Source organism: Lonchura striata, chromosome 9, assembly GCF_050655825.1.
Source record: "Lonchura striata isolate lonStrDom1 chromosome 9, ASM5065582v1, whole genome shotgun sequence".
Classification (NCBI taxonomy): domain Eukaryota; kingdom Metazoa; phylum Chordata; class Aves; order Passeriformes; family Estrildidae; genus Lonchura; species Lonchura striata.
Genome location: NC_140711.1, coordinates 7,147,990 through 7,171,167, shown reverse-complemented (window position 1 = coordinate 7,171,167; position 23,178 = coordinate 7,147,990). Strand labels below are relative to the sequence as shown.

The following is a 23,178-nucleotide window of genomic DNA, read 5'->3' as shown; positions in this document are numbered from 1 at the left end:
TTCTTGCATGGTGCTCTTGGGATGGATGAGGAACGTGCCTTGGTTGGAACATCCTCCCATGGCAAATCCATCCTCCCATGGCAAATCTATTCCTGGGCATTGTCAGCCAAACCACAGCCCCCCAGGGCTCACCTCCACCAGGATGGAAATGTCCTACTCCATGTTGGGACATCTCGACCACCCTAGCGTGACCCAAGGCATGATGTCTTGCAGTGCTGTGGCAGGGACACAGGGAAGCTGGGTGTCCCCATGTCCCCCCTGCCTGTGCCAGCAGTGCCAGTCTGGTCCTGAGGCTGAAACTCTCCCCAGCCCCATCCTGGGGTGACTCTTCCTTCACGGTGTCAGCACTAATGAGGAACCACTTCAGACGTAATTAATGAGCACTTGATGCTCTCTAAATTGAGGGGACACTGCGTGGCATGAGCTGGAGAAGGAGGAAGAGGTACTTAATTAGTTTCTGTTAGGGATGGGAGATGTTTGCTTCCCAGCCAGGAGGGGACTGTGCCTTGGGGAGCCCAGTGGCAATGCCATCCCAATTTCCCAGTCAGAAGAGGGGCTGGAATTACGGAGTGACATCAGTGCTTCCCAAAATCTCTAGTTGCAAAGAAAAGATGCATCTTTTTCAGGGGGCTTGTAACAACTTGTAAGGCCCTGCCAGCAGCTCTGTACCTGGGGGAAGAGCTTCTCCTGGAGATCTTCCAGGAATTTTTGTGCCCTTTTACTTTGCTGTTGATGAGGTGGCTCGATAGCTCATGCAGGTGTTGAGGGGTGAGCATGATATCCTGGGTTAGGTGGCACATGGGAGTATTGGCTCTTCCAGTCTGTGACAATTCTGGAGTTTCACATTGCTGCAGTTTGTGAAGGAAAAATATTTCTCCATGGAGTCTGATGCCTGGAGTAGGAGTAGAGCATCTCTGGGGGTTTTGATTTTGGGACATAAGTCCTGACCTGAATCTCAGTCCTCCATTTTTTTACTCCAAATTCATTGTGAGGCTCACTGTGAATGACAGATGGTGGTGAGGCACTGGCCTTGGACATTTCCAGGGATGGGGCAGCCACAGCTTCTCTGTGCAACCTGTGCCAGGGCCTCACCACCCAAGAATTTCTTTCCAATATTCAATCTAGCCTTGCCCTCTGTCCATGTAAAGCCCTTCCCCCTTGTCCTGTCACTGGAAGCTCCTGCTTGCAGGGATGGCACAGGGAAGATCCTGTGTCAGGCTGCAGCTGCCAAATCTGTTTTTAAAGAAGAATATGAAGAGGTTAAATAGCATCAAATCCTTGATGACAGTTTCATCCCCCTTTCATTTGTTGACTCAGAATAATGAGCTGGAGCAGTGAGGATAGTGAGGAGCTGCCTGTGCCTGGTACTGCTGTGGCCATGTGTCTGCTGCTCGCTCTGCTGTGAACCTCCCTGTGTATGTGTGTGAATTGACTGGAGTTTGATTAATTTATTCAGTTTGATCACTCAGACTGGCTGGTTTATGGCAAGGAAGTGGAGCTGTGGTCAGGGAGCTGTGCCATGGGACTGGGCAGTGAGCCTGGAGCCAAGTGGAAACTAAAACAGAACAAAACCCGAGTGGGGAACAGTGATTTGGAAAAGTGACCATGACAACTGCTGGGTTTTCCCCCCTCCTCTGGCTGCTCTGGAGAGCAAAGTGGGTTCCCTGCTCTGTGGCAAGCTGGCAGCCCCGTGGCACCATCTGCCCAGGGCGTGCCTGCTCTTCTCTTTCCATCCATCTGGGACAGATTTTCTCTTCAGACCTTCAAAATCCTCCCAACCATGAAAAACAGAGAGAGTGAAGCCCAGAGTGGTGATTAAATGGGTGAGCACGGACCTGTTGGGAAGCTGCAGGCAGTGAGCAGCCAGGCCCGTGGGAGCCTGAACCAGCTGCTTCCATGCCCTGCTTGAGGCTTCAACTCCTTGTTTAGGGCCATGATGTCACCTAAACAGTTGGTGTTGAAGCTCCTTTGCATTCAGAGACCCTTAATTTTTCCAAGTAAGCCTTTCTGGAGCAAAACTGCTTCTGGGTGAGCATGGACAACATTTTGCTTCCAGTGAAGCACGTGGGGCTCACTCTGGTGAGCATTTCAGTCTGTGAGCACCTTGCTCCATCAACCAGGTATTTGCTCCTCTGGGAGAGGGGTGGGATTTTGGGAGAGGTGAACAGTGATGCATCCAGTCCTGTTGCCTCTAATATGCTTTTGCACAGTTCCCTACCCCGCAAGCACCTTCGAAATCCTGCCCTGCTCCAATTCATTTCTCATCCATGAGAAGAAAAGCAGCAAAAAAAAGCCCTGAGAAAGGTAAAACCACATTGAATATTACTTCCCTCCATGAATAAACCATGGCAGGCCGGCTCTGACTTTAATTTACATGTGTCCCAAGGCAGATCTAAGCCTGTTCCTCCTGAGGTGGAGGGCTGGTTTAATTAAGCGGCTGCGTCAGGCGGAGCAGGGAGAAGACAGAGCCCGTGCCCGCAGGATGCCAGCCCAGTGCTGGGAAGCTCATGTTTATCTCATGAGTTTATCTCCTGAGTTCCTGCCTGTGCTGAAAGAAGGGAACACAATGAGGAGGGTGCTGTTTGTAATTGGGATGGCCGTGGGGCAGGAGCATCTATGGGTGAGCCAAAATTTGTGCATTTGGCTACACAATGGTGAAGCTTGCACCAAAATGAGGTGTTGGGACATGGCTCTGCTGGCTGTCCTGTCCCCATGCGCTGTGGTTTCTGGCATGGCCTGGGGTCCTGTGCTGAGCTCCCTCCATGGGAGCAGGAGGATACTTCAGGGCTGGAATGCTTGGACTTGCCTGTTCCTCCACGGGTTGCACTCTGCTCTCTGTGCTGAGGCCTGGATGCTGGGATTTGGTGGCTGATGGGTGTTTGAGGGCTGAGTCTCCTTTCTTGCCATGGTCAGGAAGGTGGGATGCAGGTACTGTCCCAGCTCTCCTGGCTTGGCATTGCCCCCAGTACAGCAAGCTCTCAGAATTAATTTGTGGATGCCTGGCAGAGGGTGGCATGGCAGAACACCCCCTGGCACTGCTGGCTGCCTGCTGGGCTCCCCGTGGCCGTGCCAGGCTGAGGTGTTCCTGGAGAAACACTTGGCTTAATATGAAAGGCAATCAGATCATTATAAAGTAGGTATGGGGCAAAATCCTCACAAAACAACCTGCCAGCCCCCTCCCCAAGAGAGAGGCAGGAGGGAAGGGATGACAGGAGAGCACCATGTAGGGGTGCAGTTAAACCTCTGGCACCACGTGCCTGCTCCCTGCTTGGATGTGTGCAGGGAGGATAACGAGGGAGATGAGAGCAGGGTGGGAAAGCAGTGCCCCTGTCATGCTTTGAAGGTGGGAGATGACAGCCCCTGCCTGTGGGTGACAACCTGCCCAGTTCTGTTGCTTTTCCCCCCAACCTGCTGCCTGTGTCATCATCACATCAAAGCGTTGAAGCCCAAAGGCATGGACTGGGTGGCAGCCCGGGGTCTGTGTGTGTCCCCAAGGATCACAGTGTCCCAGTGCCCCTGGCACTGCCCCAAGGGGCAAGTGGGAGCCCTGGGAGGCTGTGCTAAGTGGCTGCCCCTGTAGTCACAGCATCCTCCCGATGACACTTTGCTGTAGCACACGATTTTGTGTGGGTGTTTATTTGCCTGGATGGTGTCTCTCAGCTGACAGTGTCTGCGAGGGTGTCCTAGCCAGCGTCTCGGCCGCTCAGGGTGACAGCAGGATGGCAAGGAGAGCATTTCAAAACACCCATCTCTGGGGCTAACCAGCTTGAAGGCTGAAAAACTGATTTTTTTTTTCTTATTTTATTTTTTAATATATTTAAAGATAGATTCTGTGTTGGTGGTGTCTACAAAAAGCAGAAGGGGTCTCTAGCAAACAACTCCTCCCTTTTTGGGGGAGTTTAATCAAAAAATTATAAGCATTGTGCACAAGATGTTGGGCTGAGGTGCTAGTATTTTTTCTTAAAGATAAACTATTGTTTGCAGAAAGTGGGGCCTTGAATCTCTTTCTGGCAGGCTGCAAATGCAATGAGCCACAATTTCTCCTTTTTTCCTGACCTGTGCTGTCCTGAAGCCCTGCTGCCCATCTCCCAGGGATGCTGCTGGTGCTTCCACATCTCTTTTTGGAGCAAGGCTGGATCATCCAGGCTCTTTAGTGCCTTTGCACCTGACAATGCTCTCCACACCTCCAGCTTGCTTGAGGGCATCATCTCGTGCCGTGCTGCTGCTTCTAACGCAGCTTTTCATCACCTGCTGTGCCAGAGTGCCACAGGTGTGCTTAAAGACACTGGGAGTGCCCTGGAAAAGTGCTGGACCCAAAAGGGAGCCCAACCCAAGCGTGAATTTGGAGATCTGGAAAATGGGGTTAGCTCTGCCACAGCAGGGACAGAGGGACATGGGATGCATGAGGCACTGCTGACTTGGTTTGCTGGGTGCTGGTGAGAGTTGGGGCAGGTCAGGGCTCTTTGAATCGCTGCTGAATCTGTAATTCCTTAAAGAAGCTCCTTTTTTAAAATCTGAGAAGGAAAAATGCCAGTCTGCATCCCCAGGGAGTTTTAGAGCAAGTTAATGTAGAGGCGATGTCTCCTTTCTTTCTTCCTTTCTTCTTTTTCTTTTTTTTTTTTCCTCTTTTGACTTAAGCTTCCCTGAGAGAGTAATTAAAAAGTGCAAGTTCCAGGTGCTGAGAGGATTTAGTTTGAGAGTGAAACGCTTGGATGCCCCCATGCTTGAATATCCCCACACTTGCACCCTTTCCACAGAGGCTGTGATGGTGGCTTGCCTCGGGCAGGAGCAGGGATGGATGAGCCGAGAGATCCTGCTTATCTCTGGCTCTTTCTAGGACTCCTGGCACCTGGAATACTATGATGCAGGATACAGGAGAGTGTTAAGCAGTTAAAAGCCCTCAGAGTGCTGCTGTGTGCCATGAGTGGTTCCATAATCCATCCTGCTGCTGGGCACTGTCCAGACTCCCCAGGGAATGGGCACGGCCCCAAGGCTGCCAGAGCTGCAGGAACATTTGGACAATGCTGTCAGGGATGCACAGGGTGGGATTGTTGGGGTGTCTGTGCAGGGCCAGGAGCTGGATTGATGATCCTTGGGGATCCCTTCCAACTCGGCATGTTTTGTAGTTCTGTGGTTCTGTGATTCTGTTATTCTCAGATTTTGTGGTTATGTTATTCTCAGATTATGAGGTTCTGTGACTCCATGATTCTGTGGTTCCGTGATTCTGTTATTTTCAGATTCTGAGGTTCTGTGATTCTGGGAGCTGCAGATGGAGGTGGCTTTGCAGATGGGACAGGGGTTTTGTGGTGCCTTCACTGGGTGTTTGCCTTGTGTGAGAGATGTGACACATCCCTCCTCTGAGCCTCTGAGGGGGGATAGGAGAGGTTCAGCTCTGGCTGGGAGTCCCAGTTGTATCCAGCCCTATGGCCATGTCCTTACAGTCACCCCTTGGAGGTGACAGCAATTTGCAGCTATTTTTCCCCAAATTTCCACTGATGACATCTTGCTGCAAGAAGCCTGAGTTTTACCAGCCCCTCAATGATGTTCTCTCCCACCTCCAGACATGTCAACCCTGGAAAAGGAGTCCTGCTGGCAAACTGACACCTGGGATGTGCAGCATTCCTAGTGTGCAGGCAGGATGATGGATCCGTGGGCAGCTTTGGATTGTGGGGGGGTTAAGTGCTGAGCATCCTCCCTGCTGAGCAGCACGGAGGAGTTCTGTGCCTCAGCATTTACAAACACACCCCTGGTGCCTAAATGTGAGGAAATGGATAGTTAAGCACATCATTAATCTTATCCAGCCCCCATAATAAACAATCAATTAATTCTCCTCTGGGCTGAAGAGATGCGGGTTGTGCCATAGCCTGGGCACAGGCAGAAAGAGTCCCTTCCCCCAGGGAAAGCTGAGACAGAGCCTCATCCTGCACTTGTCTGACACACTGTCGTGGATGCAGGCCTTGCCAGCTCTGCAAAGCTCTTGGAGCAGCCCCTAAATTAGGGCAAATGTTGCATTGGCCATTAGTGGGTGATTTATTGCTCCCTCCTGGGCTCAAGTCTTCCATCTGAGCCTTGCACTTGGACTGGAGGTTTGCCATGTGAAGGATTATGGATCCCACCATGGCATTGCAGGGCCCTGGGGGTTTGTGCTGTGTTTTCAGTATGAGGTTCATGGCTCAGCTCCCCCAGAAAGAGAGGACACACGGGCAGCAGCCAAAGGGGAGTGCTGCACCCATGGCGTATTTGGGAGGGAGGAGAAGGCATCCACCTCCCCAAAACTGTGTGAGACTTTAGGCAAGCACAGTGTAATTACAGGAGAGAAAAGCCAATTGGTAATAATAGCAATTAAGAGCCACGTGCCTGCAGATTACAGGAATTTGTGGATAAGCGAAGTGATAACCAGTGGACACTGGGGTGCAGGGTGCCATGTTCAGGTGTTTTGACAAAGCACCACTCAGATTAATTGTAATTAAGCATTGACAATCTTCAACCAACCCACCAACATGCCCTCAGGCTTAAAACTGAGGCTTGCTCATAGCACTGCAATCCTTGCATCATCCTCCTTCCCTCCTCCATTCTCTTCCATCAAAATACAGGTGGCTGTTCCCTGGTTCCAGTGCCTTCTCCTTCCTGCTCCTCTAAAGAATCTGGCATCTTTCAGGTGTGCTCTGACGCATCCTCCAGCTCCAGAGCCCACAGGTCCCCCTTGCATGTCTCATGGATGCTCCCCCTTCCTGTGGGAGCACAAGGCTGCTGGGACACGGTGGCAAGGTGATGGGGGGAAGGGAGAGGTGAGGAGCTGGAGATGCACTCAAAGCCTTGGTGTCCATTTGTGGTTTTGTGTCCTGCCCTGTGTGTCTGTGTAACTCTGTGCCTCCTTGTGCTGTGTGTGTATTGGGGAAGGGTCTGCATCCCTCTGCCTTCTGCTGTGGAGCATCCTGAAGGTCTCCTCAAACCCTCTGGACTGCATGGTGACCTTGTGTGTCTCACTGCCCACTGCATGAGGTGCTGGATTATGGCCCCGAGCCTTCCTTAAGATGCCACATTCATGGGATGGCTGTGGTGGGATGTGGAGGACTCGGCAGTCCTCTGATGGGGAAAAGGAAGGGCAGTGGGAGATGGTGGCTGGTTCCTTTGGAATGTCACATCCCCACCCTGCTGTCAGAGCCACTGGAAAGAGACAGTTCATTGCAGCCAGTTGTGTGCCTCAGGCTGGGTGTGTGGGGGGGTGGAAATCTTCTGAATAATAAAATTGTAAAATATTGTTTTGATTTATTCTTTTCTATCATCTGTTAATATCTGGGAAGGCTGTGTGAGCAGGAGGCCTTCATGAGTTTTGAATGACAGGTTAAAGGGCTCCAATAAAGATTAGATGGTCCACTATCTCCCAAGGAAATTGCATCAAAGTGGTTACTCCTGCTTGCTCCTATTAATTTCCTCTTCATGGCTGCTAGGAGATGCCTCATATCCTGATGCAGCAGACAGGGGCTAAGAGGCACTTTCCATTATCTCAATCATCGCCGTGTTTATGAGACACGTCGGGTGTTTCTCTGCAGAGCTGTGCCTCGGGGGGGATGGCATCACAGGGGCAGGGTCAGGAGCCAGACAGGGCTGGGACCACCCTGGTGTGAGGCCAGGACCAGTCTCTTCTGGGCTAGCTGGAAGTCTGATCCCTTGGGTGCATGTGCCAAAATACAGATATTCCCTTCTGCAGCCTTTGGTTCCATCAGATTTTGTTGGATGTCAGGGATGGATGAGCATCCATTCATCAGTGCCCGTTGGTGATGATGGGTGGGGTGGGGCGGAGATGAGGGACCCCATCCCTGTCACTCCATCCTCGCCCTCTCTCCACAGAGCAGTGAGATGGTTGATTAATGAAACCTCCCCTGTGGCTGATTAAACCCTCACTGTAACTGGAACATCCTCTCCATTATGAATTAGATGCCATTTCCTGCTTGAATGAACTCAGAGGCTGGGAAGCTCCAGCCCCGGGCTGTGGGGGATGAACAGGATGGACCCATAACACACTGTCATGGGCGTCACACCGACTCTTTAATTAAATATTTAAATTTTGCATTAAAAAAGAGCTGTGGGAACTGAGCTGGGCTTTTGGTGGTGGAGAGGGACTGATTAGGAGGAGTGCTGTCCTGCCCCTGCTTGTCCATATCCCCACGGGTGCTGCTGGGGCTGGGGGTCCCACAGCCCCCTGCCTTACCCCTGGTGGGGTACAAGCAGTAGGGAGCAAAGCAGCTACCGCAACCCCTTGCTCTGCCTGGCTAAAGATTGTTGCCATGTGGTTGCAGTGTTTGTCTAGTGGCTTCAGGAATAATCCACAGCCAACATGAAAAATTCTGGCCATCCTAGATCCATGGGAAGGTGCTACGCCATTTACAAATCTGAAGCTTTTCTGTGTCTCCTCTCCTCTCCTTCCTTTCCACCCCATTCCAAGTACAGGACCTGCTTTCCCCTGTGTCCTGGAACAGCTCAGGACCCAGCTGCTCTGCTCTCTCTTGCAGCCTGCCCTGCAGGGACGTTCAAGGCCAGCCAGGGCGCGGGGCCGTGTGTGCCGTGCCCCCCGAACAGCCGCTCCACCGCCGAGGCCTCGCCGCTCTGCGCCTGCCGCAACGGCTACTACCGGGCAGACTTCGACCCGCCGGCCGCCGCCTGCACCAGTGAGTACAGGGCTGGGCCTGGGGCTGCAGCTTCTCCCCTCCCTCCAGGCAGCAGCAGGGCTAAAGTCTCAATCCACCTTGCTTTATCTTCTCCCCCTGTCCCACTGTGGATGGCAGCAGGAGCGCGGCTGGGCGGGCAAGGCGGAGGGATGGGATGGCCCCACGTCCCGCCTCACTGGCAGCCTCTGGAATTTATACATCACCCGGGCAGCGGCGGTGATGGCAGGGAGATAGTCCCCAGGATAAATTAGGATTTAAAGTTATCTGCTCTGGCTGTCTTGTTCATAGTCTTGCAGATGGAGTATTTTTTAATAGGGGGAAGGCTGCATTAAGCATTGGTATTCAGCGATGCGTCGCTGCTCGGCTGCCTGCCCGAGCTGCCTGGCACGGCAGCAGTGTCCTCAAGGCTGTCTTTTGGTGGGAAGAGAGCCCAGGAGAGAGGAAAGAGCTGCTGTGCTCTTCATCCTGCTGGAAACTCAGGCCTCAACTCCCCTCCCAGATACACTGCAGGCCCTTGAGCCAGCCTATCACGGAGCTTTAGCACACGGATGCTCCGGACCCTCCATGCTGGGAAGTGCCCAAAGCACACGTCAAGGAAACAAGGAAAGGATTTGTGTGTTTTGCTGGATCACCTGAGCTCTCATACAGGTATTCAGCAGGTTGCACAACTACAGATAATCTACAGATCTTTATTATGCCTCATTACAGAACTGATTTACAACCGTGCTGTGCTATAAGAGTACAGGAAAAAAGTCTCTACTGATTTTTATTTCCTCTCGTCAGTGCTTGATTTTGTAGTGCTCCAATCTGAGGTGCCATCTGTTCACCCACAAAGTTTCTCTGTGTCAGAGGAGTACATAACATTGTGGAGCTGCTGGCAGTGCCCTGGACTGGAACCCTTCCAAGGGTGATCCCTGCAGTTCCTGGGCCCCTGTGGAGGAAGGAAGGGGCTGCAATTAAAGTGGGAGGAATTTGGGGAGGCAGCAGTTTGCTACTGGGAAATGGAGGAAATGTGGGTTTTTTTCCTTTTTCTTGAAAAAGTATTAACTGCTTAAGGTATGGAGGGAGGATTTGGATCAAGGCTTGTGAAAGACAGGTTGCAGATTTCTGGGGGTAACTGATATTGATCCCATTGAGCCTTTGTGAGTCCTGCAGTCTTGTTCCCCTGGGGAACCAAGGTTCTTCTCTCTGCTCCTGCCCCTGCTGTGGCCCCTACAACCCTCCTGTAAACTCTCTGTGGCATCTCTGCCATGGGACAGCCTGGCAATGCTGTGGTGCCTCAGGTACAGGAAAGCCCTTTCCAGGAAGGAGGCTGCACTGATGGCTGCTCCACAACAGACACTTCTACTCATAAAGAGGAAAAGGGTTAAAGGGATTGGAATTCTATTATCTTAATTTTTTTTTTTTTAAAGCTGTTATTTCTCTGGGCATTTGAACAAAATCTTTCATCTGCATTATCCACTGCTGCAGCTTAGAGAGGCTCCCGGAGTGTCTCCATGCAGCATGACCTCTTCCTCCCATCAGCCATGTCACCATGGTGCTGATGGATCTGTCCCTGTCCAGCCCATCCCTGGCCACTAACAGGGCTGATTTATCCACAGCCCTAATGATCTTCTCTGGCACATACATGAGGAGGGCTCCTGTGGGATGGGTTTCCCCAAGACAGAGTGTGCTTCTCTCTCTTAACCTTTCCTTGAAGGTCAAATCCTCCATCATTTTTATTGCTCCCTGTATCATGGCAAAGTCCTTTTTCTTTCTTGGAAGTGCAGGCCCCAGCCCAACCAACATCAGGAATTCCTTGCTTCCCTTATTTAATATAACCAAGCAGCTGAATTTTGTGGTTTTGGCTGCAGAGCCGTCCTTGCTGACACCAAATCCTTCCCTGGATCTGTGCAGTTGTGTGTTTGTACCTCAGTGCTGCTCTCCTGGGTTCCTCCTGAACGGACTGCAGCCCTGATCCAGCAGTGTTGCAATTGGATTTGTGTTCAATTCCCATCCTCTGAAGTATTTGCAATGGCTGCTGGCAGCTTTGATCAATGCAATTTTCATCTCTTGTCCAACATGGGAGCTGCTTGCAAACCATAGATTGGTGCTGGCTTTCCTCCATGCTGGGAAATTCCTGAAATTCCTGGGTTTCCAACTTGAGATATTGAACCCTTAATAACCACTTTCCATTTTTGACTCTCTCTTCTCCTGCTCCTTCTCTGGTTCTCCATGGTGCTGGCTAAGTGATTTTTCCCTTGCTGGGATAATCTGCTTCTCCATGTGAGCACTGCAGTTATCTCAGCATCTCCTAGTGGGATTAAAAGGGGTCCAGCTTCATGGATGGATCTGTGTGCATTCCACATGAAGTTTTTTTGGAGGCTTAAGTGGGTTTGTGGCATGGGAGTTGTCATCTCCATCTGGGAAACTTGTTTGCAGTGCAAGTGGTCGGTGTTGCCAGTGTGGGAAGTCTGACCCTGAGCCTAAACAAAGCTGTGGACACCAAATCCCTCCTCAAGGAGGAGGTGATGAATAGTGCAGAGCCCTGGGGTGTCCTCCTCTGTGCTGGAGCCTCCAGGGAAGGGCAAGGACCCGTCTCAGCGCCTCTCCTTTCCCACAGGTGTCCCATCCGGGCCTCGCAACGTCATCTCCATTGTCAACGAGACATCCATCATCCTGGAGTGGCACCCGCCGCGGGAGACGGGCGGCCGGGACGACGTCACCTACAACATCGTCTGCAAGAAGTGCCGCTCGGACCGGCGCGCCTGCTCCCGCTGCGACGACAACGTGGACTTCGTGCCCCGCCAGCTGGGGCTCACCGACACCCGCGTCTTCATCAGCAACCTCTGGGCTCACACCCCCTACACCTTCGAGATCCAGGCGGTCAACGGCGTGTCCAGCAAGAGCCCCTTCCCGCAGCAGCACGTCTCCGTCAACATCACCACCAACCAGGCCGGTGAGCGCCGCGTGGTGCCGGGAGTGTGGCTGCCCCGCCGCCGGCTGCAAGCTCCGTGCCCAAAAGGAAAAGCTCCCGGGGTGTGAGGCTGTGTGATGGCTGTGGGGTTCCCAGCCCTGAGCGGGGAGAAAGGCCAGAAGAGGGGGGGAAAAGGAATGAGGATAGGGAAGGGTTTCCTGTGCCCTGGGCAGGATGAGAGTTGGCTTGTGGAATAATATCAATCTGATACCTGCTTTTATCCCTCTCTAGATTGCTTGGGGATGAAATGGCATCACCATTTTTCCAGTTGGGAGAAGGGAGATGGGGTGAATCCAGCCTTGAAATAACAGTCTGACTGTGTTACAGCACAGAGGGAGCAGCATCCCAGGGCTGAGTCCAGACTCTGTCTCCTCTGGCACATCCCTCTCCCATCATTTTCCTCGTCTCTTTTTCCAGGCTCCCCTGCTCCCTTTCCTGTCCCCAGTCAGGCATCAGGAGCTGAATGAGCAGCTCTGGGTCAAACAGGGATACTGGGGGGGTGGGTGTGCGGATGGCAAGGGGGACACTGGTCCTGGGCTGCACTGAGGATCAGAGGGGATGGAAACTCACGTGCTCTGGGTTTAAAAAGGGAATGGGAATTCCTGCTTTGTGCCAGGGCAGGCAGCCTTCGCCATCCTGCTCCCTCTGGATAGCACAATTGAGAAACCTGGTGTAAATACTTCAGTGTAAATATTTCAGTGTAAACCAGTGTAAATATTTCAGTCTCCTGGCTCCAGGGAATACAAATCTACACTTGTGCCTGGCTGGCATTGCTGCCTGCTGAACCACGTGCAGCCAAACCTGTCTCTTGTTTCTAGGCCATTTTTTTCAGGAGAAAAAAGGGTGGATTTTTGGGTGTTTCTTAGCTCTTCTCCCACCATGGGGAGCTGAGAACAGCCAGGTGACCCTGATCTGTCTGTCTGTACCCCAGTGGTCCCTGTTTGTCATGCAAAGGCTGATTACAAAAATGGAAATGTTGGGCTGTGGGGTCACCTGATGGAAATGCACCAGGGATATCCATGGCATTGGTGCTCTCCCTCTGAAATATCTTTGGCTTTGCAGTGTTTTTTTCCAACCATTTTCCCAGCCCCATCCAAACTAATGGGAGTTAATAAAACAGCAGTCAATCTGAGTGCTTAATTTCAGTCCATGAGCATCTTCCTGGACCAGATGTGGAGAGATTAAAAAAAATATATAGGATTAAATAATCTGGGTAAACAAAGGCAGTGCTGAACTATCCACATCTTCCATTGGGACCATGAGAAACAGGGCTCCTGCCACCCCCAGATTCCCTCCATGCCTGTGCCCCCGGCTGGTTGTGCTGGGTTCAGGTATTTCCTGGATTTACGCAGGGGAGGCATTTTCCCTGCTCAGCACTGCCCTTACTGTAGGCATGGTGAGGAGGAGGAGGAGGGCAGAGATGGCTGGACTGGGAGCTGACTCTGCACACAGGACATGCCAGTGCCCCCTAGGCTGTGGACAGGCTTGGATGCCTTTCTTTTGATAGGATTAAGTGCAGGATTAGGGCTATATTGGCTGGCTCTGCCTGTATAAGTATAGCTTGGAGGGCACAAAGCATTTGGAAAAGGGTCTCCTGACTGATTTAGTGGCTGATTGTCCCCAGTGGTGGAAGGACAGTGTTGCTGTTTTCCTGGGAGAAGCACAACTGGGTGCTGAGGATGAGCATCCCCTAAGAGCCCCTAAGAGTAGCCCCAGCAGCTTCTCTGGAGCCAAGGCTGGGCTGGGGTGTCCCTGCCCTGGTTCCATGTCACTGTTCTCAGGGTGGGGAGATTTTTGCTCCCACATCCCATTTCTGAGAGCATGTGGGGTGGCAGTTGTGGCACAGCTCCCTGGGTGCTGAGTGCTGGCTCCCCAGAGAGGCTGTTACAGCAAAAGATGTCACACAGAGCTGGACCCAGTCACCAAACCTTCTTTTGCCCTGCTGGGGAGAGTTTTGCTGTGTTCCTCTCACCATGGGAGACATCCTTGGAGCAAGCAGTCCCAGGGAGAAGGAACACCAAGGATTTCCAAGCCCCTAATTAAAAGGAGTAGTTGGTTTAAATTGCAGAATTCCCTCAGTGACTTGCTGTTCTGCTTCCATATAAAGCTGCTAAGATGCCGGTCTTCCCACTGCTAATGAGTGAGCTGCTCCCATGGGGAAGCCAACCACAGGCATGGGAGATTTGGGATGCTGTGAGGATTTTCCCCCCTCTCAAGGCTATTTTTCCTAGCCCTCTCCATTAATTTTCCCTCGCTCCCTGCTTCCTCGGCAGCCCCCTCCACCGTGCCCATCATGCACCAGGTGAGTGCCACCATGAGGAGCATCACGCTGTCCTGGCCCCAGCCTGAGCAGCCCAATGGGATCATCCTGGACTACGAGATCCGCTACTACGAGAAGCTGAGCCGCATCTGCACGCCCGACGTCGGCAGCACCGTGGGCTCCAGGCCGGCCCCGGTGAGCCCAGGGAGCCCTGCCGTGGGGGCTGGGCTGGGGGCATGGGGGCAAGGGCACCATCAGTGGGCTCTGAGACAGGCTCTGCTGGGAATGGTCAGGTAGGATGGGCACCAGCTCGCCCCAGCTGCATCCAGAAGGTGGGAGTGAGTTGTGACTGCAGATGCTACATCCCAGAATCAGAATCGCAGAGCAGCTTGAGTTGGAAAGGACCGTAAAGCTCATCTAGTTCCAACCCCCTGCCATAGGACACCTCTCACTAGATCGGGTTGCTCAGAGCCCTGTCCAGCCTGAGCCATTCCTTCCCCGTGGCAGCATTCAGCCAGCACAGCAGTGGCTGTGGCTGCCTTGGCTCTGGTATTTGGTAGGGTGAGCAGGGACCTGAATCATGGGGATAGCATCAGGAGGAGGGGAGGGGGTTGGGGAGGACCAGGGAAAGTTATGGACCTGCCCTGGGTCACTGCCTACCACTGGTCCTGTCCCTGGCAGCTGTCCTGTCCTGCAGGGGACACGCTTCCAACCCCTGCAATGAACCGTGCCTGGCCCAAGCTGTTCCATCTCTGCTGTGTCTCGCCAGCCCTAATGAATTCCTCTAAGTGTGAATAATTAGATGATCTCACCAGCGGCCTCTTACCAGCAAAGCATTGGGGAACGTGGTAAAAAATGACAGTGGAGACACCGACATGAGGTTTCCAGCAAGGTTTAGGCCAAGGACCTGTGGCAGCAGAGCAGGACTGCAGGGGCTGGGGATCTCAGCAGAGAGCTGCTCTTGAACCTGCTTGGGCAGGGTCTCATAGGGCACATTTAGTGTTTAGTGGAATCACAGAATGGTTTGAGTTGGAAGAGACTTTTAAGATCTCTTTCAGTTCCAACCCCTGTAGTGTGGGCAGGGACACCAGGTTTCCATTACTGTGGGATGTTTCTGAAATGCACAAGGATGTCAATCATTTGAAGAGGAGGAATCTGTTGTTCATAAGTTATTTTTACTATGGATGATCTTATTGTTTCCCTCTGCTACTCCATGCTCCCTGCTCTGGTGGGACCAAGGGGCTGCCTGGGAGGCACATGCAGCAGGGGCCTCCCCAGTTCCTTGTGGGTCCTGTTTCATAAAATCATAGAATGTCCTGGGTTGAAGGGACCTTGAAGCTCATCCTGTTCCACCCCCTGCCATAAGCAGGGACACCTTCCACTACACCAGATTGCTCTAAGCCCCATCCATCCTGGCCTTGGACACTCCCAGGGATGGGGCAGACACAGCTTCTCTGGGCAACCTGTGTCAGGGCCTTCCCACCCTCACAGGGAGACTCTCTTCTGAATATCCAACCTAAATGTATCTCTGGCAGTGGAAAGCCATTCCCCCTTGTCCTGTCACTCCAGGTCCTTATAAATAGTCCATCCCTATCTTTCTTGTAGCTCCCTTCTGGTACTGGAAGGCCACTATTAGGTCACCCCAAAGCCTTCTCCAGGCTGAGCAATCCCAATTCTTCTAGCCTTTCCTGTGGGATCCCCTGGGTCAGGAATGCTTCTGAAGCAGAAGCAGAGCCTCTCCCTTATCCCCCTGCAGCCGAACCCCATCCTGCCCTCAACAGGGACAGCTGGGCTGCGTTCCCACTGTCCTCCCGCTGTCCCCTGTCCTGTCCCGCTGACGGTGGCTCTCTGGGGTGCCCGCAGGACCACAACGAGTACAACTCGTCCATGGCGCGCAGCCAGACCAACACGGCGCGCCTGGAGGGGCTGCGGCCCGGCATGGTCTACGTGGTGCAGGTGCGCGCCCGCACCGTGGCCGGCTACGGCAAGTACAGCGGCAAGATGTGCTTCCAGACCCTCACCGACGGTGAGTGCGGCGCGGCGTGCCTCCAGCCCGGCCTCCTGCTCTGGGGGATGGAAGGAGCTGGTCTGCACAGCCCAGCCCCTGTGCCAGGGCAGCGTGGCGGGAGCCGGGGGTTACGGCGGTGTCTCGGTAGCCGCCCGCGGGAGGAGCGATCCGCCCTCGCTCTCCTGGCTCCAGGCTTTCCCCGCTGTTTATTTCTGTCTCTGCTGCCTTGAGCTGCGGGGACAGAAGCCTCTGGCACCAGCTGTGATTCTGGCATGAGGGAGGGTTGTAGTCCCTTGGAGGAAGGACTCTGGGATGTTTTCCTGGGATACTTGGAGTCCATCCGAGCCATCAGGGCACAGCTGGGATGGTCAGACCCATTGAAAGCTGATCTCCCATGCCAAAGGGGTGTGTTGGGTCAGCTCATCACCTTCATGGCTTCTTCTGGCCTCAGCCCTTTCCTGCACCCACAACACCGCCTTCCTTTAGAAGCTACTAACTCATGGGAATGTTTTCCATAAATCCCAGCTTCAGGAGTTATCTAGAAGTTGGTGAGTAAAGCAGGTCCTGTGTCATGGTTTGGAATGGGAGGAAATTTAGGGAAGTGAAATTAGTGAATTTAGAGGCATTTTTTAATCAGGGAAATCTTAAATTGGCGAACCAAAACCACTACATCCTCCTACCCCTGGGGCAGCTGAGAGCCTGTTCCCTGCTGCTGCTGGCTTAGGTGACATCCATGGCTCCCAGCCTCACTGCCTGTCTTTCCTAAAGCTTTTCTTCTTTCCTAAAGCTTTTCTTCTTGCCTAAAACGGGTCACCCCAAGCATGCATTAATGTTGAGTGCCAGCTGGGGTGGGAAGAGGAAAACCATGCTGGGTGACCAAAGGGAAGGAAATGGTAATAAACCCCCCTCCAATGCCTCAAAAATTCAGGATTAGAGAAGCAAGAAGAAAAATCCTGCCTCAAATAAGCAATTAATTGAAATTTAATAAGAATGGATTGTGTAGCTTATTAAATAATAATTGATTGTTAGATGAGAATTTCTCAGGATTTAAGCAGCATGCAAGAGATAAATCTAGGTGCCAGTAATTAACTGCAGAGTAGAAAATACAGATAAAAGAGTGCTAAATGCTTTATTTTGGGTAAGTTTTATTTTAACCCTTGCATGTGGCTGCTGGCACAGCCTGGCAGACCTCAATGGGGCAATTGGAGAGAGGCGTATTTCTGGAATGCTACAGAAGCCCCAGGAATGTGGGATCTGCTGGATGCTGCCTGTTGAGAATACCCACACTACTGATGGGGGAGACACAGGGAGGGTGCCAGTAGCTTTCTGGGGGTTCCCCCAGACATATCCAGTCCTCCTGGTGCCACCATGGCCTGCTGCTGAAGGATGCAGGGAGTGGCTGAGCAGACAAAGGAGGTTCCAAGGGATGCTTGGTGGGGAAGGGATGCTTGTGGGTGCCATGGCTCTGCAAATGTTGAGATATTAAAACCTACAAGCAGACCTGTGGTGAGGGTTCCTAGGGTCTCCTGAGCCTCATTCCCAAAGTTCACCATTGTATGAACTTGGATATCATTTGTGTGAACTCTCCGATGTCTGATGTGGGTGAAGTCTTGGCACAGCATTCTCTGGCTGGCTTGGTTATTAATGGTGTTCTCCTCCTTTCCTACAACTTGTAGGAATTTTGTATCTGTGAGACCCCAAGTTAAAATCGGTCAAATTGGCCAACAGATTTAAATCATAGAGTCTCAAAAAGGTTTGGGTTGGAAGGGACCCTAAAACTCATCTTGTTCCAGCCCCCTGCCATGTGCAGAGACACCTTCTGGTAAATCAGGTTGCTCAAGAAATGGATTTTTTGATGAATGGGAAATGCCAAAGCCATGGACAAAGCCCCCTTGTGAACCTCATCTCTTTGGGAAACTGGGCCCACGCACATTGGTCTGACATGATTTCCAGAATCTTCTCTCTCCTGTCTTTAAGCCAAAGGTGTGTGAGCCAAGCATGACAGTGCTACCCAGTGCAACAGGGCACTGGCTCATCCCCTGCCTCAGCTGATCCCCTTGCCTGATCCTCCTTGTCCCACTGCCTTGGGAGCTGCACCCTTGGAATCAGAGGGGATCCCTTCCCAAAGGCTGCTCCCACTCCATGAGCATGCCAGGGAGGATTGACCCCATCCCTCCTCTCTCGCAGACGATTACAAGTCAGAGCTGAGAGAGCAGCTGCCCCTGATCGCGGGGTCTGCAGCGGCCGGGGTGGTCTTCATCGTCTCCCTGGTGGCCATTTCCATCGTCTGCAGCAGGTGGGTCCCCGTGGATCAGTATCCCTGGAAGGTGGAGGTGGTAAGGTGCAGATTAGGGGTGGGATGGGGGACCAACGTGGCCAGAGGGAGCAGCATGATGCCACTGCTCGTGGGGTGTTGGTGGCAGAGGAGCAACCCGGGGCCACCAGCAGCTGCTGATGCCTGAAGCCTGGCTGTTGTCTCCCCTGTTCCCCCAGGAAGCGTGCCTACAGCAAGGAGGCGGTGTACAGTGACAAACTCCAGCACTACAGCACCGGCAGAGGTGAGCAGGGAAGGGGGGAAAAGCAGATGGGAGAAGCTCCCAAACCTGCACCTGGCAGTGCCCCACTCCTCCCCTTCCAAGGGGACTGCGGTGTGCTGGGAGCCCCATGGCAGATGGACAGGATCACAGGGGAGATGTCCACTTGTGCCTGTCAGGGTGTGGGGGAGGGCAGGCTGCAGTGGTGCAGAACTGTGGGTGGAAGAGTACCAGGAGGGATCTGGGGAATGATGATGGATTTGGGGGTATATCAGGGGCAGGGGGGGTGTAGGGGACAAAGGATGGGGAGAGAATGCTGTGAAAACTCCCAAAGGAGGAAAGAAGGGAGAAGGGTGGTGTTCACAAGTTCAGAAGATCCCCTTGATCTCCTGCCACAGGCTCTGCCTGGGTCTGGATGGATGCTGAGCTGTTACAGGGATTCTGGATTTTGGGGGCATGGTTGGGGTTGCTGGCATTACTGCTGTCCTGGCTGTGTGGCTGGTGTTTGCTCTGTACCTTGCTCTGGGAAGGATGTGCAGCCAGTGACTGGGAATGTTTAACTGGCTTTGGGCTGCTGATCCTCTTGGCAAACAATTAGAGGAGAGCCTGAGCCTTTCCTAGGAGATCTCTGGCTGGTGGAGCTGTGCACCAGAACTAATTCCTGGTGTATTTGTGTGTAATGTCTGCTCTGGTGCCCCTCCAGCAGCCAGCACTGCAAATGAAAATACAGCAGCAAAGCAGCAGCTTTGGGGGCCAGGATTTTCCTGGTGTCCATTGGTTCCATGCCTCATCCCTGTGGGATGAAAATCCCATTTATGCTCTCCTAGAGTTGCTTCTCAGTTTGCTTGTGGGAAGAACCATCTTGGTCCTGGGTGCCTCCCTGAGGGAAAGAGGTGTGGGGTGCAGGGATGGAGGAAGGATGGGTGGGGAAGGCAGGGAGCAGTATGGGTGAGCAGAGGGGAGGAATGAGGATGGAGCAATCGGCCTGACTGAGAAGAACAGGAGGGCTGGAGAGAGCTGAAGAGGGAGTGGAGATAAGAAGGAGAGCCCAGCCAAGAGAGCAAAGCACACTGGATCTCTTTAGACCCTCTCGGCATCACACTGAACCCTCCCAATGTGGTGGCAGTACTTTGGGGGGCCCTGAACCTCCTGTCAAACAAGAAACTGTTTTTCAAACATCACTGGGTGATGACAAACCTGTGCTTTTCCTCCCTCTTTTCTCCATGTTGCTGCACTGTGGGGGGCAGGGCAAGGTTAATTTGATGCCCGATGGATAAACTCAAATCAGGCTGCAGACAGACTGAATTTTCACATTTCACAATTTCCCCCTGTTTTGAAGCATTCCCTACTGCACATCCCAGGCAGCCCAAAATCCAGGATGCTCAACCTAGGTAGGGAAGCAATTGAAGCATGTGCCTGTCCTTTGTTTCTAAACCTGGGGGCTGTGATGACTGGCATCAGAAATCCAGGGTGCCAGCAATACCCTGTCAAGGTTAGTGAGCCTCTGGGCACTCTGTCAATGCAGAGGCTGGAGCAAAACAGGTGGGAAATTTGTGGTGAGCAACTAATGGAGAAATGAGAGCATCCTCTGGAACAAATCACCATGTGTTCAGTGGCACAGCAATTACAGCCTCCCAGCACAGCTCTGCCATCCCTCCAGCATCCCCCTGGGATCACCGGCTGCTGGTAGAGCACTCCAAGTGGATTTTGGGGTGTGATGGGGTCTCTTGGAGTGTAAATTTTTGTGGTTTATCCCTTCCATGGCTTTACTGGGAGCTTTGAGACTGGGGAAATAGGAAAAATCCCCTTTTGAAGCACCAGCAAATCAGCAGGAAGTGTTCTTCTCTGTCCCCATGATATTTATTGCCAAGGAAACAAGATGCCAGAAGGAATTGGCCGCTGGAGTCAGGGTCGTGGTGCAGAGCGCTTCAACTTTCACAGAGTGATAAAAGATTTGCCCTTGTCTGCAGTAGTGAAAAGTGGCTTAATCCAGTTTTCAGGATTCTTGGGATGATTTTAAGAGTACAAAGCTCTTTGCAGGTGGGCTCACCATGGCTGCCTTTGGTGGTGTGCTCCAGTACCTGGAATTTCACCCAGCCTTTGCTGGTGTGGGAATGGTGAGCCAGGGGCTGATGTTGGCAGAGATGAGGAGTGGGTTTAGGTCCCCAATTCCTCATTTGGATGGGATGAGGATGAGGCGGGAGTTCATCCTGGTGATTACTGAGCCTATGAATACATCAGAGGGTGTTTGAAAACCAGCTTGTGTTGACAGGAAACAGGAAACTTGGGCATTGTTTTCTCCTCTATTCTTTCAATATTTTGATCCGTGAGCTAGTCTCCGTTACGATCCTGTAAATCCCTTTGTAATCCTGGCTGGAGCATCAGCTGCTCTTGTAAAAGAATTTATGGGGCAGTTAAAGTGTATGAGACAGAGCCATAAAGGGATTTATGAACTGGGAGATGCACAGATGGCTTCATTGCAGCCTCCTCTGCCTCTGAGGTGCAGAACTTCTGCCCCAAAGGCCCCTTTTAGGGGTGAGGATGCTGCTGCCTGGTCCTTCCTGAGTCCTCAATGCCCCACAGCTCTCTCCTGGTGGCTGTTTGGCACCAGCAGTGCCCACTGTGAGGCTTTCATGCATCCTCCTGAGTTATTTCACAGCTGGGAGCTGATTTAGATTCCTAGTGCAGAAGTGATGCTGTTGTCCATGCATCCATCTGTATGCTGGGTCTGGGGGGACTCTGGGAAGCACTGGTGTGATGGGATCATGGCCTAGGAAAGGTCCTGAACAGTGTAACTGAAGGATGTTAATCCCTATAAAGGTGAAGTACCTTGGGGAAGGGACCAGGCAGCAATGTCCCTCCTGGTCTTCTCCAGAGATGACCTTGAGGGGCTGCTATGTCATCCACAGCCCCCTTTTTGGGTGAGAAATGGCACGGGAAGCTGACTGCCCCCATCCACCCTGGGGGATGCCACAGCCTGTTGTAGGTCCCTTTTGGGTGGCACTACAGCACTGGTGCCAGCTGAGCCCTGTGTCTTCACTGTGCCTCACCACCGTGCCCTTGTCAGCTCTGTAAGCCCCTGCCATCCAAACGTGACATCTGCAAACCCCTTTGGGAAATCTGGGGACATATTTTTGGTTTTTCCCCCTTGGAAAAGGGCAAGAGCCCACTTTCTGCGTGTCCCTGCAGCGTGGCCAGATCTTGTGGCCACACATTGCCCCGGGCGAGGGACCGCAGGCGTGTCCCGGCGCCCGGCCAAGCCGTATTTCACGGATCCATAGCAGTTGTTGTTATAATTGCTGCACTCTGTCAATTTAGTAGCTGCCACAAAGCCATCAGAGGCCTTTTTGGGTAAATAAATGTTTCTTCACTAACGCGTGGAGCCTCGTAAAGCCTTCACTGTGAAGGCAGCATGCTGTAGTTCAGGTCTGTAACTGCTCCCATCGCCATGGAGGAGAAAGAGGAAGGATAATGTCAGGGGAGTGGAGGGCAGAGAGGGAGAGGAGGAGGTGCAGGGGAGAGTTGGGTGAATTGGTGGCCCAAAGGGAATGATAAGGGTCTGTGGGAGTGGTGTAGGTGAGTACAGTGATAGTGGCCACTTAGTGGAGAGTGTGAGGACAGAAGGGTCTCCAGTTCTGGGCCATGGTACAACTGCTCTTGTTTTCCAGGCTGTCCAGAGATGGTGGGGATCCACTGTACCTGGCATTGTTCAAGGCCAGGTTGGATGGGGCTTGGAGCAAAGTGGTTTTAGAGGAGGCTGTGAGGGTGTCCCTGCTCATGAGGGATGGTATGGAGTAAACTTTGAGCTCCTTCCAACCCAAACAATTCTGTTAACTCTTTTTTTGTAATTCTCTCCCTTTTGCTGTTCTTCCTGCCTTCCCTGTAACAAGGGTCTCCAGGGATGAAGATCTACATCGACCCCTTCACCTACGAGGACCCCAATGAAGCCGTCCGAGAGTTCGCCAAGGAGATCGATGTGTCCTTTGTGAAGATTGAAGAAGTCATTGGGGCAGGTGGGTCTCTGTGTGTCCTGCTCCCCATCCTTCCTTGCCCTCTTTGCTGCTCCTGTGTGGCTGTGCACCCACCTGGAGAAACTTTATGGGGGAGCACACACAGTCCTTCACCTGGAAGGCCTCAGTGAAGCCTTGAAACATCAGGGTTTCCTGGATTTGTGGTGGGTTAGGGTGGATGTGAGGTTGTTTCATGCTTTCAAAGTTCCTCTGAGGTGGGAAAGGCTCCAGGAATGTATTCACTGGCTGACCATGGGGCCTCTTGGGATTTTCCATGAGATAACAAGAAAAGCTTGACCTCACTGTAGTCTGAGCCATGCTCCCCTACATATATACACACACACACACACACACACACACACACACACACACACACACACGTGTGTGTGTGATCTGTGCTGTTTTATTGCCATTTTTAAATAACTGTGTCATACTCTTGGAGGAGAAAGTGAGAAGCTGGGGAGGGGAAGCTTTGAGGAAGCAATGAGTCAGTTTGTTTGGGATCAAGTTCAGCAATGTGTCACCTGGCCTTTGCTGCTCATCAAGGCAAAGTGGCTGCAAACATGGCTTAAATATAATTCCTCCACAGGCAAATTTTGCTTTGGTGAAGTGAAAGCTCTCCTGACTTCCCTGTATTTTAAATCAGAGAGCAGCAATGTAAACAGCCCAATTATTTCCCACCCCAAGATAAGTGATGTGCAGAAAGGCAGCCGAGATTAACAATACAGACACCTGATATTT

The 23,178-nt window shown here is 52.4% G+C and overlaps 1 protein-coding gene across 2 annotated transcripts in view; it reads left to right on the top strand.

The window, feature by feature from the left end:
• Positions 1 to 23,178, top strand: part of EPHB1 (EPH receptor B1) — a 76,998-nt gene that overhangs the window by 38,918 nt on the left and 14,902 nt on the right. For both annotated transcript variants that reach the window (XM_021537200.4, XM_085587626.1), the window contains exons 4-10: positions 8,514 to 8,669; positions 11,272 to 11,607; positions 13,899 to 14,080; positions 15,749 to 15,911; positions 18,081 to 18,189; positions 18,387 to 18,451; positions 22,318 to 22,440. In XM_021537200.4, coding sequence (XP_021392875.3) covers positions 8,514 to 8,669; positions 11,272 to 11,607; positions 13,899 to 14,080; positions 15,749 to 15,911; positions 18,081 to 18,189; positions 18,387 to 18,451; positions 22,318 to 22,440 — 1,134 coding nt within the window. The remainder of the gene's footprint in view (positions 1 to 8,513; positions 8,670 to 11,271; positions 11,608 to 13,898; positions 14,081 to 15,748; positions 15,912 to 18,080; positions 18,190 to 18,386; positions 18,452 to 22,317; positions 22,441 to 23,178) is intronic.